The 16024-nt window shown below is 47.6% G+C and overlaps 1 protein-coding gene across 1 annotated transcript in view; it reads right to left on the bottom strand.

The window, feature by feature from the left end:
- The window catches only part of LOC126213332 (uncharacterized), a 116530-nt gene that overhangs the window by 81648 nt on the left and 18858 nt on the right, over window positions 1-16024 (bottom strand). Inside the window, exon 2 of the mRNA XM_049941023.1 lies at window positions 688-849. Coding sequence (XP_049796980.1) covers window positions 688-849 — 162 coding nt within the window. The remainder of the gene's footprint in view (window positions 1-687; window positions 850-16024) is intronic.

The following is a 16024-nucleotide window of genomic DNA, read 5'->3' on the forward strand; positions in this document are numbered from 1 at the left end:
AAACCACATAGGTGTTGTAACTACTCCCAAAATAGTAACGGGATTCCGAAGAGTGCAACGTCGTCGTGCAACAGCGATTCTACCTGGATAAATTGCTACAGTTGCATTAAAAAGAAAAGGAAACAACGTCGATATCTATTTCTCTGTAATTAAACTAAACTCTGCCCGAACTGGTCATAAAGCCCCAACGGTACCGACCGGTCGCCGTGTCATCCTCGGCCAACAGGCCTCACTGTAAGCGGATATGCAGGACCATGTAGTCAGAACGCAGCTCTCCAGGCCGTATGCCAGATTAAGGGACCGGAACCGCTGCTTCTGATTCAAGTACCTCCTCAATTGGCCTCGAAAGGGCCGAGTGGACCCCGCTTGCCAAAAGCGTTCGGTAGACCGGATGGTCACCCATACAAGTGCTAGCCCAGCCCGACAGCGCTTAACTTCGGTGATGTGACGGGAAGCGGTGCTACCACTGCGGCGAGGCCGTTGTGTTCTCTGTAAGTAATTAGCAATGAAAAAACGCCAAGTGCGACTTAGTGAGTGCTTCCTCACAGTTCACCCAGTGGAAACGATATTACGACATTGTAAACGGCTTCGGAAGCAGCTGAGGTGCAGAGCTTAGCCTAATCGCCCCTTACATCGGACAACACGTTTGTGATCCAGAGCTGAGCGACGCTGCCGCCGAGCGCTCACCTCGCAGTCGTCCGCCAGGTAGTCGTAGGTGGTGGTGAACTCCCCCGTGTAGGCCGTCTCGTTGGCAGCCTCGTCCAAGATCAGCGACACGTTCACCAGCATCCCCGGGTATTCCCCGTCGTCGCAGGCGCCAAAGTCCACGGTCTTCAAAGCGTACGGGCCCTGCCGGGCACAAACAATACATTGCAAGGGGTCTTCCAGCACTCGTATCGACACAACGAAACCAAGTGCTGACAAAACAATACGTTGGTGCTTCATCTTCACTAATATATAGGATGATTTCTGCACCATGTACAAGCTCTAGGGATTGACTGAAGAGAGGATACAGATCAGAAAAGGTCCAATTAACTTATGCCCGGAAGTGTATGGTTTCTATGCTAGAGGCCATTTATTCAACCGTACGAGGGTCGTTCAATAAGTAATGCCCTACATTTCTTTTCTCGCAACATATTTGCTGTTAACAGTCAGAATTTGTTGACACTAACAGTGAGATCATAATTAAACTTTCAAAACGCTGTAGAAATAACACCTCTGGTCACAATTACGTCAATTTGCAACGGAATATTATCGGAGAAGGAGGGAAACGTACGGCAGAAGAAAAAAAAATTTGTGAAGATTGATCAGTAGATGGCGCTGTATGTGTCAGAATACGTAAATGAAAACACCGGCCGGCCGAAGTGGCCGTGCGGTTAAAGGCGCTGCAGCCTGGAACCGCGAGACCGCTACGGTCGCAGGTTCGAATCCTGCCTCGGGCATGGATGTTTGTGATGTCATTAGGTTAGTTAGGTTTAACTAGTTCTAAGTTCTAGGGGACTAATGACCTCAGCAGTTGAGTCCCATAGTGCTCAGAACCATTTGAACCATTTGAAAACACCTGCCATGTGCACGACCCAGTGAAGTTGGTATAAACACGCCGGGTACACGGCTTTTCCTCCTTTCGCGTCTGCAACGTTCGCCGTGACTGTCTCAATGGAGGATCGCGCCCTGCTCGTAAAGCTGCATTACAAGAATGATGGCTGTGCACACGTCGCTCTGCAGAAGCCACAGCAGTGCAGGAGGAGGCGAGTGGTGGAGTGCAAACGTGTGGTGCACGGAGAACTGGCCGAACGTTGGGCGTACCCGTGAGCACGGTGCGTAAAATCCTACCAAACATTCTTCTTTGCTATCCATTCAGAATTTCCCATGTGCCCGAGTTGCTTCCTGTTGGAATTTCTTGCTCGCACAGAAGTGGTCAATGATTGACCGTGGAAGATTTTGTGGACAGACGAAGCCCACTTTTATCAGACGGGATATGTCAGTACGCAGAATTGTCGAATATGGGCAACGGAAAATCCACACGCAAACCAACCAGTACCACTTCATCCTGAAAAGGTCTCTGTGTGGTGCGGGTTTACGGCATCGTTTTTCATAGGGCCATAATTTTTGTAAGAGACAGCTGCTCCCGGTCCTGTCACCTGTACCGTCACTGGTAAGCGCTATGAGTGTCTTTCGCGCAACCACTTCATTCCAGCTCTCCAACAGCGTGGATGTGTGGATGTAATCATATGCAAGATGGCGCACCTCCACACACTGAAAATCCTATTATGCAGCTGCTGAAGCGCCATTTCGGTAATGCTAGAATTATCAGCCGCCATTTCCCTACAGCCTGGCCGTCTCTATCACCTGATCTTGATCCGTGTGATTTCTGGCTGTGCGGCTGTCTGAAAGATGTTACGTTCAGTGTTCCGACTGCAAACTTAGCTGCACTGAAGGCACGCATTGCGCAACACGTTTTGAACGTGACCCCGGAAACACTTTGAACAGTTGTGGAACATGCTGTTTCTCCATTTCAACTGAAACGGTGGACAGCATATTGAACACGTTTTGCACCAGTCACAAGGAAATTAATAATCCGATTTCATTATGATTGATGCTGTTTAAGCGGTTATTGTCCCTCAGAACAATTAAAAACTGATTTTTCTCAATCCATGTGATATGACCTTGTCATGATGGATGGGCTTACGTAATTAATAGTAAGACACCTATACACCCATGCACATTGAGTAGTACAGTTTGTTTGACGTCAAACGTACACCTTAGGCTTTGTTGTGTGATTCATTTGTAGTCGACCTCTATTAAACTATGACGCTTACAGCGCCATCTATTGCTACATTCTGTAAGTATTTATTTTTCTTCTACAATAGGTTTTCCCCTTTCTCCGTTGCAATTTGATTTTATTCTGACCAGTGGTGTTATTTCTGCAGCGGTTTGAAAGTTTAACTTTAATTATAGTCACCCTGTACATGAACTTGTCTTGTCCAGGTCCTACTTTTCTACATAGTCTCCATCACGTTCTATGGCTGCACGCCATCGTTGTGGAAGAGCATCTACTCCCTGCTATTAACAGCCCTTGTCCTGTAGGCGTAGCCATGCTTTCACTGCTTGACTGACACTCTCGTCATCTTCAGAGTGTTCCCCATACAGAGTCTTTAGGCGGCCCAAAGAGATGCAAGTCCGAGGGTGCAAGGTCTGGACTGTAGGGCGGATGACGCAATGATTTCCAACCCAATGGGGCGATGTGTTCCCGGGTTTTCACACTTGTTTGTGGGCGTGCATTATCGTGTTGGAGCAAGGTTTATACCGAATTCTTGTCCGATCGAACACATCCAAAACGGTTCTGGAATTTATTCGAAGTCTTCACGTACGCCTCTGAATTGATGGTTAACCGTCTTGGAATCACATCCACGAGAGTAACATCATCAGAATCTAAGAAGACTGTCACCATGACTCTTCCAGCAATGATGGTTGTTTTGATTTTTCTCTTTTGTGGTGAATGAGGATGAAGGCACTCCATGGACTGCCTTTTTGTTTCCGGCGCAAAGTGGTGCATCCAGCTTTCGTCCCCCGTAACGATCCATGACAGAAGTGTGTCTCCGTCGCTTTCTGAACGCTCCTACAATTCCGATGAAATGGTCTTTCTTTGAATCTTGTGGCCCGCTGTGAGCATTCGTGGAACCCATCGTGAGCACCTCTTTAACTATCTGAGAGTCTCCATCATTGCAGACGCACTTCAAATGATGACCGACAACAGTAGAGCCAATTGTCGAGTTGTGATGCGTCGGTCGGCACGAATAATGGCATCCGCACGGTGCAGCAAGTCTGGAGCAGTGGCTGTGACAGGACGTCCGGAGCCTGGCTGATGGTGGAGCTGTGTTTCTGCATTTCCTGAGGCTGTAACTCATCAGCCAACTGTACTCCTATGAACTGCAGCATCGCCAAACACTGCAAACAAATGTTTATGGGTGTTCACCACGGTTTCTGTTTCTGCACACAAGAATTCAACAACAGCATGCTGCTTGTAACGTGGGTTGTGGGTAGAAGCCATTTTGACGCTGTACTACGGCTCTGCCACTTGCCAGAACGGTTCGAAACCTCCCGGCGCAGGGAACAAACATCAAATGTGAAGCACCCACTAGGACGTTTGTCTGTGTATTTTAAAAATTTTAAAAAAATGTGGGACGTTAGTTACTGAACTACACTCGTACATTGTTGCAGAGACTGCAGTATAATACGCGCTGTCGCATGTAGCCACAGTTACAATATGTGTTGGAAACGTTTCCCATGTGCCTCATCTCATCCGTGTACGCGCTGCAGCGTGCTCGGTGTGACACGTCCGCACTGGCCAGGCTGCACCCGGACAGTGTCACGGGCAGCACGGATACACTGCTCCAGCGTCTCCACATCTGGAGTGGGCTCTGCCTGCATGATGCTACTGAGATGACCCCCTAACCAGAAATCGCACGGGTTGAGATCCGGTGAACGAGCAGGCCATGCGACTGGAAACCCCCCCCCTCCCTCACCCATCCCGCCCCCATGTGACCCACCAACAAGGGAGGACAAGACTGAGATGCGTCCGGGCGTTGGCGGCGATGTGAGCTGGAGCATCTGCACATGGTAGCCGTATAATCCTTCGAATCATCAACGGCACTTCTTCCAGCAGGGGGGATAAAGTCAGCCACAAGAAGTTCCGGCCTGTTATGTGTCTTGGAAGGAAGATCGATCCCAAAATACGGTCGCCAGTTATTCCGGCCCACACATTCCGGCTGCACCGATGCTGGTCATTCGCTGTCACCATACCCTGCAAGTTCTGCATAGTATGCCACAGATGACTGCCCTGAAAGTTGATGATGCCACTCTGCGTAAAGGTGGCCTCATCTGTGGATAGGATGGATGACACAAATCCCGGAATCGTGGTTGCCAGTCGGAGAAACCAGTGACAAAGCTGATCCCGATGTGCAAAGTCTGTCGCTAGTAAGCCCTGCACACGCTGTAATAGGGTAGCAACAGTTGTCATCGAGAATGTCCCACACGGTCGTCTGACGCACCCTGTACTGGGGGGGGGGGGGGAGGGAAACTTTATGGTACTGACACGGCAGTCGCCTTCCACAGTGTTAGTCACATTTTCCTCCAAGTCTGGTGTCCAAACATTTGGGGTACGTCCTTCATGATTCCTAGCTTCCTGAAACGACCCCGTCTCAGACAAACGGTGAAACACTGTTGCAAACATTGAGAGCTGTGCCAGAATGAGATTTTCATTCTGCAGCGGAGTGTGCGCTGATATGAAACTTCATGGCAGATTAAAACTGTGTGCCGGACCGAGACTCGAACTCGGGACCTTTTCCTTTCGCGGGCAAGTGCTCTACCAACGTAGCTACCCAAGCATGACTCACGCCCCGTCCTCACAGCTTTACTTCTGCCAGTTTCATTGAGAGTTGTGGTTGTTGGCGGGAACAGATTTGATACAACGTTACTTCCAGCAGCCCGTTGCTATTTGCCTTTCCGTAAGTAGACACCACGTCGGCAAGCTCTCTATTCGAATGTAGGAGCATTGTGAATAACGCTACGTCGCGTCCACTACACGGTGAATCAGCAAGAGAAGTGAATCGGACACAACGTTACCAATTACTGTGGCTTGAGAGGGCGCTAGGGCATGACATACGAGGAACAGTACCACCCTCTAGGAGGAAACCACGCGTACTGTGGCTGCATGCTACAGTGCGTTTTAGACCGCATTCTCTGTAACAAAATACGATTCAGTAAGTGGCCTCTAGCATCGAAACCATGCCTTTCCGTACATAAGTCCGTTACACTATTTTTGTTCCGTATCCTCTCATCGATCAATCCCTAGAGTTTGCACATGGTGGTAAAAATCACCCTATATAAGGGAGAAACGTTGTCTTACATTGTTCCCAAAAATCTATAATAGTTTACCTCAAATTTTTACACAAGGCTCTTATAAGCGATTGAAAGAACATAGGCTACACATTTTCTTAAACAACAATACACATATTTTTCTGTTAAAACCGAGTCCGAGAAAGAAAGAGCTGTTCTGTGTTATGAAAAGTGTGGCTTCGACTCCTTTCTCACAAATGGCTTCTGTTACGGTAGCAGAATCTTTAAACCATTATACAAAATTTTTATCCCTCATATATTGTTTCTCAGGGAATATAATTTTAAGCAATATATGTCTACCGAACAAAGTGCTGTTTTTTTTTCTTCCTCGAAGTCGGATTTCACATAAACTTGTATGATCAGAAATTTGTATTTCTACCTTATAGGCTTGTGATTAGAATACGGTTATGCAGTGTGAATCATCCTAAACTTTGTAATGCTATTTGTCCGTGGATTAAGACTGCGATGTAATGTCACAGAAGATGCTTCCCTCACATATCAAGCAGCTGCAGAGGTCTCTCTTGTACCCCAGATACCAATCATCGTAACCGATCTAACCATTCATTTTAAGTCAATCAACATTTATTTTGCAATAGCAGAGAATGGTCACGGTCTGGCATGTAGGTACGTTGGAACGGATCTGCGATCAGAGTGTTTGTCCCGTGGTGAATTGCGTGTACCGTTTCACTGACACTTGGCACACAGTAGCACAGAAACTAAAATTGTACTCTGTAGTATCAGGGCATAGGGAACAACAACTATTGCACAAACAACAGTACATAAGTGTACAGGGTGAAGCGAAATTCGCGCACTCGGGCTTCGCAGCCCACCACATGTACAGTAACGACCTCTGTCAACACACACATCCAGCGCTGTACAGTTGGTGCTTCTGGAGGCGAACCACGGTCGACATCTACCGGCGGTGGCTGAAAGGCGCACTCGATGCACCAGCAGACGACCAGCAGTTCCTGCCGCGACTAAGGAGAACCGAGGCGAAATTCCTTCAAATAAAGAAACAACAAATGAGAGGCGTCCTCACCAGAAGCAAACCGTCTGGCGAGGTGGATGAAGAGCCGCTCACCGTGCACCACCTACAGGGAGTCCAGAAGAGGATTCCCTGATTTCAAAATTAAATATCTCGAAAACAAAGATCGATAGAGGAATACAGTAAACAGTATGTTTATTGTGAAAGCTGTAAGAAGTTTATACAACAGTTTGAAATAATAGTTACAAAATCTGCTAACAGATGGCGCTGTACGCTGTACAGCTCGTATCAGCATACATAAGTGAAATAATCGTATGAAAACAATCTTTGCAAACAATCACATCACAATGTTTTCAAAATGTTCACCATTGGCACTACAGAGGTGACGCAAACGAAGAATGAAATTCGCCATCACATTTCGTAGTGTCTCAACCGAAATGGATTCACATGCCACAGAGATCGCCGATTCAAGCTCGTCCAGCGTGGCGGGATGCTTCGGGTAGACCATGTCTTTCACTGTGCCCCACAAAAAAAGTCACAGGGAGTCAAATCCGGCGAAAATGGAGGCCAATCCATGCCTGCAGCAGTAAATTTGGGATATTCCAAAGCAATGACTCTATTCCCGAAGTATTCCTCAAGAAAGCGAAACACTTGTTCGGTCCGATGTGGTCGGGCTCCATCTCGCATAAACCATTCAGTACCTGGTCGATCCTCTAACGCTTGCTGTGTGGCGACAAATTGTTCCAAAATTGTATCGTAACGTGCAACAGTGACCGTTTCTCGAATGAAAAAAGGGCCAATAATGCCTCTGCTGCATACTGCAGCCCACTCAGTAACTTTAGGAGAATACAGGGGTTTCGCTTCACACCAATATGGCTTTTCGGAATCCCAAAATCGCCAGTTCTGCTTATTCACGTATCCAATCATCTGTAAACCAGATGCAGCCCAACATGAAATCCTTCACTATCAATCATTGTGATCATCTGATTAGCAAAGGCAACCCTTTGTTGCACAGCTCGAATGGGTATGGCCTGGTGCGTTTGAATTTTGGATGGAAACATGTGTAGGCTCTTTCTCAGTATTTTCTGTGTGCTGGAACGTTTCAAACCAGTCTCAGATGCAATTTTACGGACGGATGACATTGGATTTTGCTGAATAATTCCAGAAACCGTGGCGATATTTTCAGGCGTAACTGCGGTTTGCTTGCGGCCAACATGCCCCACTATATCATCAGTTACGCTGCCTGTTCGTTGAAATTTTGCGAAGAGCGTACGAATGGTTTTCGCATCGGATCCTTTTGGAACATTAAATCGTGCTTGAGAACTTCGCCTTGTTGCCGTAGGACTCTCTTCTAAACTGTGGTACTCTAGCACCAGAAAAACGTGTTGTTCAATGGAGTACATGGTTTTAATCTCTTCCTTCCGTACGCTAACCTCCTTTCACGTTTCAATAGTGGAACTGATCGCTCTGGGCTTCGGATCACTATTTATACTAGGCATTACATATGGCGATTACAGCGCCATCTGTTAGCAGCTTTTGTAACTATTATTTCAAACTGCTGTATAAACTTCTTACAGCTTTCACAATAAACATACCGTTTACTGCATTCCTCTATCGATCTTTGTTTTCGAGATATTTAATTTTGAAATCAGGGAGTCCTTTTCTGGACACCCTGTAAATAGGGAAAGGGAGAGAGCCGCAGGAAAGTGCGCAAGTGAGCTACAGGACAAGCAGGGGCAGACGCTCACGACGGAAACGGAATTAACAAAACACATCGAAGGCTATTTCCGAGACATGTTCCGTCGAAAAGCGACAGACGACGCGGCGACTGCTGGAATTCTGCAGCAGACGAGGAGCGTGCTGACAGGCGCGGACAGGGCGCTGCTCACAGAGAATGTCGACGAGGACGTCAGAGAGACGACGGAGACCAGCGCCAGAGCAACAGCACCGGCCGCCGACGGCATCCCGCTCCAGTTCTGCCCCTCGTACTGGGGCGTACCTGGAGTGCAGTTCACGGAGATGGTGAACGAGATACTCGATGGGGCGCAAATTCCACCTGGGCTGGCCGAAGGGACCGTAACCCCCATCCCTAAGAGGAGAGCCGCCCGCCGCATTGAAGAGTTTCGTCCGATTACGCTCCTCAACGCCGACTATAAAATAATAGCGAAATGCATCGCAAACAACCTGAAATCGGCGATGAGGAAAGTCATGAGTCCGTGGCAAACATGTGCGGTGCCAGGGAAAATATATATTTGACGCCACATGCACCTACAGGGACATAACAGCACAGGCAGCCACCATCAGAGGCGCAGGTGCCATAATTTCGGTGGGCTTCAACATGGCCTTCGACAGGATCGAATACAAATACCTCGTAGAGACACTAAAGAGACTCGGGTTTGGGCAAAAATTCATCACAATCATCCAGAAGATACTAAGTACTGGGAGATCGACAGTAATAATCAATAGTTGGAAAACAAAACAGATAAAGCTGGACAGATCCGTGAGGCAAGACTGTCCATTGTCAATGGCTCTATTCGCTACAGCTATGCACCCGCTGCTGCGGAAACTCGCAAATGACATCAGAGGATTCTCCGTAGAAGACAAAGCAATAGCATGTATAGCCTACGCTGACGACCTAGGCATCTTTATTGAAGATCAGGAAGAAATTGGCAGAGTAGAAACCATCATGAACACATTCCAAAAAGCGTCAGGCGCCCAAACCAACAAACAGTGGTACTGGTGATAGGGAATCAACGACTCAAACCAGGCAGGCAGTGGTACAAAATAGCATGGTACGTGGCGCAAATCTTGAGCATCCCGGCCGAAACTGCGCGAGCACTTAGGAGCGCAGTGTACTACCTGTTGTGGCGTCGAAATATATTCAAAGTGGCGCAAGCAACGTGCTCGCTGCCAACGAAAGAACGGGGCTAGGTCTAGTTGATATAAAGACCAAATGTGCAGCCCGTCTACTAAAACGAACGCTCGCCATCCAGGACAATAACCATGACAGCGTCACAGCCAACATCATTGCAGGATACAAGCCCGCATCAGAAGAAGCGCCGGTCTACACGAGGATGAATGCGACACGTCAGGCTGCACTACGCCAACAAAAGTTACGTTCTGGGCACCGTGGCGAACGCTAGCCACAGAACAGCCGAGAGAATACGCTAGGCCCTCAGGGGGAAGCCGGCAAAAAACAAAACTGAACACAAACTGCCGCAATACAATTGGAAGCAAATATGGGGAAACGTCTGGGAAAACGTGTCGCCTAAACATGCGAAGGAGACATGGTACAAAATAGTCAACAGAACGGTACCAGCCAGCCAAGGACTGGCGCAGGTGAAACTCGTCGCAAGTGACAAGTGCGACGTATGTACCACGACCGACTGCCTCGAGCACCGATTCACCTGCGGGAATGCCGCCAACATATGGGAAGCGTGCCAGCAGATGGTGGTCCACATCGACAGAACGTGTAAGTGAGCTGTTTAGGTTTTTATGTTGGTAACGCCATGTAGCGCTCTGTATGAAAATCACTGGCTGTGCTGTGTGCAGTCTGTGGCTGGGTGGCATTGTTGGAATTTGCTATTGTAGTGTTGGGCTGTTAACAGCGCATAGTGTTGCGCAGTTGGACGTGAGCCGCCAGCAGTGGTGGATGTGGGGAGAGAGATGGCGGAGTTTTGAGAGCGGATGATCTGGACGTGTGTCCATCAGAGACAGTAAATTTGTAAGACTGGATGTCACGAACTGATATATATATATTATGACTTTTGAACACTATTAAGGTAAATACATTGTTTGTTCTTTATCAAAATCTTTCATTTGCTAGCTATGCCTATCAGTAGTTCGTGACTTAAGTAGTTAGAATCTTTTATTTAGTTGGCAGAATTGGCGCTCGCTGTATTACAGTAGTTCGAGTAATGAAGATTTTTGTGAGGTAAGTGATTCATGAAAAGTATAGGTTATTGTTAGTCATGGCCATTCTTGCGTAGGGATTATTGAAAGTCAGATGGCGTTGCGCTAAAAATATTGTGTGTCAGTTTAGTGATGATCAGAATAGGTAAAGAGAGAAATGTCTGAGTACGTTCAGTTTTGCTCAGCTGTTTGAAAATCAAATAAAGTAAGAGGTTTATGAGCACAATCATTCATTAATTTTTCTAAGGGGACGTTTGAAACGGCGCCCGGAAGCACCACAGTGGAGGCAATCACCGCCCCAGGCTGCAACCCAGATCCACGACCCAAACGACTGGCGGCTCTCTGCATCCTCGCCATGACAGCACACGCCGTCGTAGCTGGCCTTCCAGGTGGACCTCTGGGAGGAGAACGAGACGCCCAGCAGCACAGGCGCTACCGCGGGAACTTCACAAACTTCCTGCAGACTCCACTGAAGACAGCGACCGCCAGAGCCCTCCCCAGCCTGTGGCCCTCAGCACCGCTACCAGCCACCTCACCTCACCACACTCACCAAGAGAAGAACGCGTGCACTGACAGTGATTGAGTGCAGCAGAAAAGATAAAGTGCTTTCTCTTCTCGCCTCAAATAGCGAAGTATAGTAGTATAAAGTGTTTCTTCTTAGTGAAATCAGTGATACAAAGTGAGCCGGCCGGTGTGGCCGAGCGGTTCTAGGTGCTTCAGTCTGGAACCTCGCGACCGCTACGGTCGCAGGTTCGAATCCTGCCTCGGGGGAATGGATGTGTGTGATGTCCTCAGGTTAATTAGGCTTAAGTAGTTCTAAGTTCTAAGGGACTGATGACCTCAGATGTTAAGTCCCATAGTTCTCAGAGCCTTTGAACCATTTTGATACAAAGTGCTTCTCACCAAACATCTGTCATGCTCGCAGCCAAATCAGTGTCAAAAGTATGCCCAGTAGATTTTCACCAACTCGTTAATCACGGGAAATACACAAGAGCAGAACATTAGACTCATGAGGAACGTGCACTCTTGGCGGCGCCTGATTACGTTGTGCACAGCCAGTGTTTTGTTTTACATGTCCCCGTTGCCACGCGATTTACGTCATTGCTTGTTTTCAGTTAACATCGACTGTTCCAACTGTTCAGTACGACCGTTGCCGGCACACAGGTTACTACGTAACCACAGTCGGCCGCTGTGGACGAGCGGCTGTAGGCGCTTCAGTCTGGAACCGCGCTGCTGCTACAGTCGGAGGTTCGAGTCCAGCCTCAGGCATGGATGTGTGTGATGTCCTTAGGTTAGTTAGGTTTAAGCAGTTCTAAGTTCTAGGGGACTAATGACCTCAGACGTTAAGTCCCATAGTGCTCAGAGCCATTTGAACCATTTCATCTACATCTACATTTATACTCCGCAAGCCACCCAACGGTGTGTGGCGGAGGGCACTTTACGTGCCACTGTCAAACCCCCTATCCTGTTCCAGTCGCGTATGGTTCGCGGGAAGAACGACTGCCGGAAAGCCTCCGTGCGCGCTCGAATCTCTCTAATTTTACATTCGTGATCTCCTCGGGAAGTATAAGTAGGGGGAAGCAATGTATTCGATACCTCATCCAGAAACGCACCCTCTCGAAACCTGGACAGCGAGCTACACCGCGATGCAGAGCGCCTCTCTTGCAGAGTCTGTCACTCGAGTTTGCTAAACATCTCCGTAACGCTGTCACGCTTACCAAATAACCCTGTGACGAAACTCGCCGCTCTTCTTTGGATCTTCTCTATCTTCTCTGTCAACCCGACCTGGTACGGATCCCACACCGATGAGCAATACTCGAGTATAGGCCGAACGAGTGTTTTGTAAGCCACTTCCTTTGTTGATGGACTACATTTTCTAAGGACTCTCCCAATGTATCTCAACTTGGTACCCACCTTACCAACAATTAATTTTATATGATCATTCCACTTCAAATCGTTCCGCACGCATACTCCGAGATATTTTACAGAAGTAACTGCTAGCAGTGTTTGTTCCGCTATCATATAATCATACAATAAAGGATCCTTCTTTCTACGTATTCGCAATACATTACATCTGTCTATGTTAAGGATCAGTTGCCACTCCCTACACCAAGTGCCTATCCACTGCAGATCTTCCTGCATTTCGCTGCAAGTTTCTAATGCTGCAACTTCTCTGTATACTACAGCATCATCCGTGAAAAGCCGCATGGAACTTCCGACACTATCTACTAGCTCATTTATATATATTGTGAAAAGCAATGTTGCCATAACACTCCCCTGTGGCACGCCAGAGGTTACTTTAACGTCTGTAGACGTCTCTCCATTGAGAACAACATGCTGTGTTCTGTTTGCTAAAAACTCTTCAATCCAGCCACACAGCTGGTCTAATATTCCGTAGGCTCTTACTTTGTTTATCAGACGACAGTGCGGAACTGTATCGAACGCCTTCCGGAAGTCAAGGAAAATGGCATCTACCTGGGAGCCTGTATCTAATATTTTCTGGGTCTCATCAACAAATAAAGCGAGTTGGGTCGCACACGATCGCTGTTTCCGGAATCCATGTTAGTTCCTACAGAGTAGATTCTGGGTTTCCAGAAATTACATGATAAGCGAGCAGAAGACATGTTGTATAATTCTACAACAGATCGATGTCAGAGATATAAGCCTATCGTCTTGCGCATCTGCTCGACGGCCCTTCTTGAAAACTGGAACTACCTGTGCTCTTTTCCAATTATTTGGAACCTTCCGTTCCTCTAGAGACTTGCGGTACACGGTTGTTAGAAGGGGGGCAAGTTCTTTCGCGTACTCTGTGTAGAATCGAATTGGTATCCCGTCAGGTCCAGTGGGCTTTCCTCTGTTGAGTGATTTCAGTTGCTTTTCTATTCCTTGGACACTTATTTCGATGACAGCCATTTTTTCGTTTGTGCGAGGATTTAGAGAAGGAACGACAGTGCGGTCTTCCTCTGTGAAACAGCTTTAGAAAAAATTGTTTAGTATTTCAGCTTTACGCGTGTCATCCTGGAGTGTCTGGATATGCTGTTTCGAGCCACTTACTGATTTAACGTAAGACCAGAACTTCCTAGGATTTTCTGTCAAATCGGTATATAGAATTTTACTTTCCAATTCACTGAACGCTTCACGCATTGCCCTCGTTACGCTAACTTTGACATCGTTTAGATTCTGTTTGTCTGAGGTTTTGGCTGCGTTTAAACTTGCAGTGAAGCTCTCTTTGGTTTCGCAGTAGTTTCCTTTTTCCATAAACACTCAACACTGTCAGTGTCGGAACAGAAATTTTCGTTTTGATCTGTTAGGTAGTCTGAAATCTGCGTCCTATTACTATTGCTAAACAGATAAACCGTCCTCCCTTTTTTTATTTTTTTATATTCCTATTAACTTCCATATTCAGGGATGCTGCAACGGCCTTATGATCACTGATTCCCTGTTCTGCGCTTACAGAGTCGAAAAGTTCGGGTCTGTTTGTTATCAGTAGGTCGAAGATGTTATCTCCACGAGTCGGTTCTCTGTTTAATTGCTCGAGGTAATTTTCAGATAGTGCACTCAGTATAATGTCACTCGACGTGTATCTGTGCCATTCACAGCGTGTGCAGGCGCTATCAGCAGCTCATCTTTCCCGCACAGGTACTCTCCAGCGATTGGTTTATTCAATAAATTGTAAACCCTCGTTTTAGTGCAACTCGTCAACACAGATTTTCTGTCAGTGTTTGGGCCGACGTTGTTCGTGACTGATTGGTAGGGTCTAAATTTCTTCCACCCCGGCTCAACGGACAAAGTTACCATAATTTCGCAGAGAATGTTGTACCTGATCTGTTAGCAGATGTGACTTAAGCTGTACAACGAAACATGTACTCAATGCCCAATGGATGCCCAATGGAGCATCTCCTCATTTTAGTGTTGGTCGGCCTCTACATAACGTCTTTCGTTGCATAGGTAGAGAAGGACAGTTGCCTGGACTCCACGCTCTCCAGACCTAAGCCCCATCTAATTTTATTTGTAGTGACATTTGAAAGCTCTCCTATATGGAACCGCAGTAGAAGACGTTCAAGGGCCTCCGTGCTCATATTATGGAAGGCTGAAGGACCGTATGCAATATTCCAGCGGTACATCAACGGGTCCGAGATTCACTATGACAATGCATCAGGGGCATATTGAACATCTCCTGTGAATTGCATGTAGTATGGTCGTTCGTTCTGTCCATTTGTGTTTCCCGTCTTAATGAGTAGTAATATGGAAACAAAGTGTTTCCAGATTCATGTTCAAACAAAAACAATTTCATTACCTACGAGTGAACCGAGCGAGGTGGCGCAGTGGTTAGCACACTGGACTCGCATTCGGGAGGACGACGGTTCAATCCCGTCTCCGGCCATCCTGATTTAGGTTTTCCGTGATTTCCCTAAATCGTTTCAGGCAAATGCCGGGATGGTTCCTTTCAAAGGGCACGGCCGATTTCCTTCCCAATCCTTCCCTAACCCGAGCTTGCGCTCCGTCTCTAATGACCTCGTTGTCGACGGGACGTTAAACACTGACCACCACCACCACCACCTACGAGTGAGGAATGTGTTCCGGCGTAACCACAAGCGCCGGCATCAGGATGAAGAACGCAGGAGCAGAGAAGCCGTGAGACGACGTCGGACTAGGACCGCACCACGACAGGAGCGGCCTCTACAAGAGGAGAATACAAACGCCGCTCCAGCCAGCCTCGGCCACGCAGTACCAGCACAGCAGCAGAGTCGCCGCCCTAACTGTTGTACTGAGACAAGTGCCTCGTATCAATAGCTTACACGCACATTGTATGAAGCATGTAGCCCATCACCTGCGACACGTACTTGTAATACAGAGTTAAGTATTGTCAGTCTTCTTTATTGTAATAAAAACTATTAATGTGATTTGCTTGAATTATTGTACAAACCACAGCAGCACCCCGTCTCCAGGCCACAAGTGGCCCGTCGGGACCATCCGACCGCCGTGTCATCCTCAGGTGAGGATGCAGACAGGAGGGGCGTGTGGTGAGCACACCGCTCTCCCGGCCGTTATGATGGTTTTCTGAGACCGGAGCCGCTGTTATTCGGTCGAGTAGCTCCTCAGTTGGCATCACGAGGCTGAGTGCACCCCGAAAAATAGCGCACGGCGGCCCGGCCGACAGCGCTTAACTTGGGTGATCTGACGGGAACCGGCGTATCCACTGCGGCAAGGCCGTTGCCGAATTGTTGT

This window comes from Schistocerca nitens, chromosome 11 (assembly GCF_023898315.1).
Source record: "Schistocerca nitens isolate TAMUIC-IGC-003100 chromosome 11, iqSchNite1.1, whole genome shotgun sequence".
Taxonomy (NCBI): domain Eukaryota; kingdom Metazoa; phylum Arthropoda; class Insecta; order Orthoptera; family Acrididae; genus Schistocerca; species Schistocerca nitens.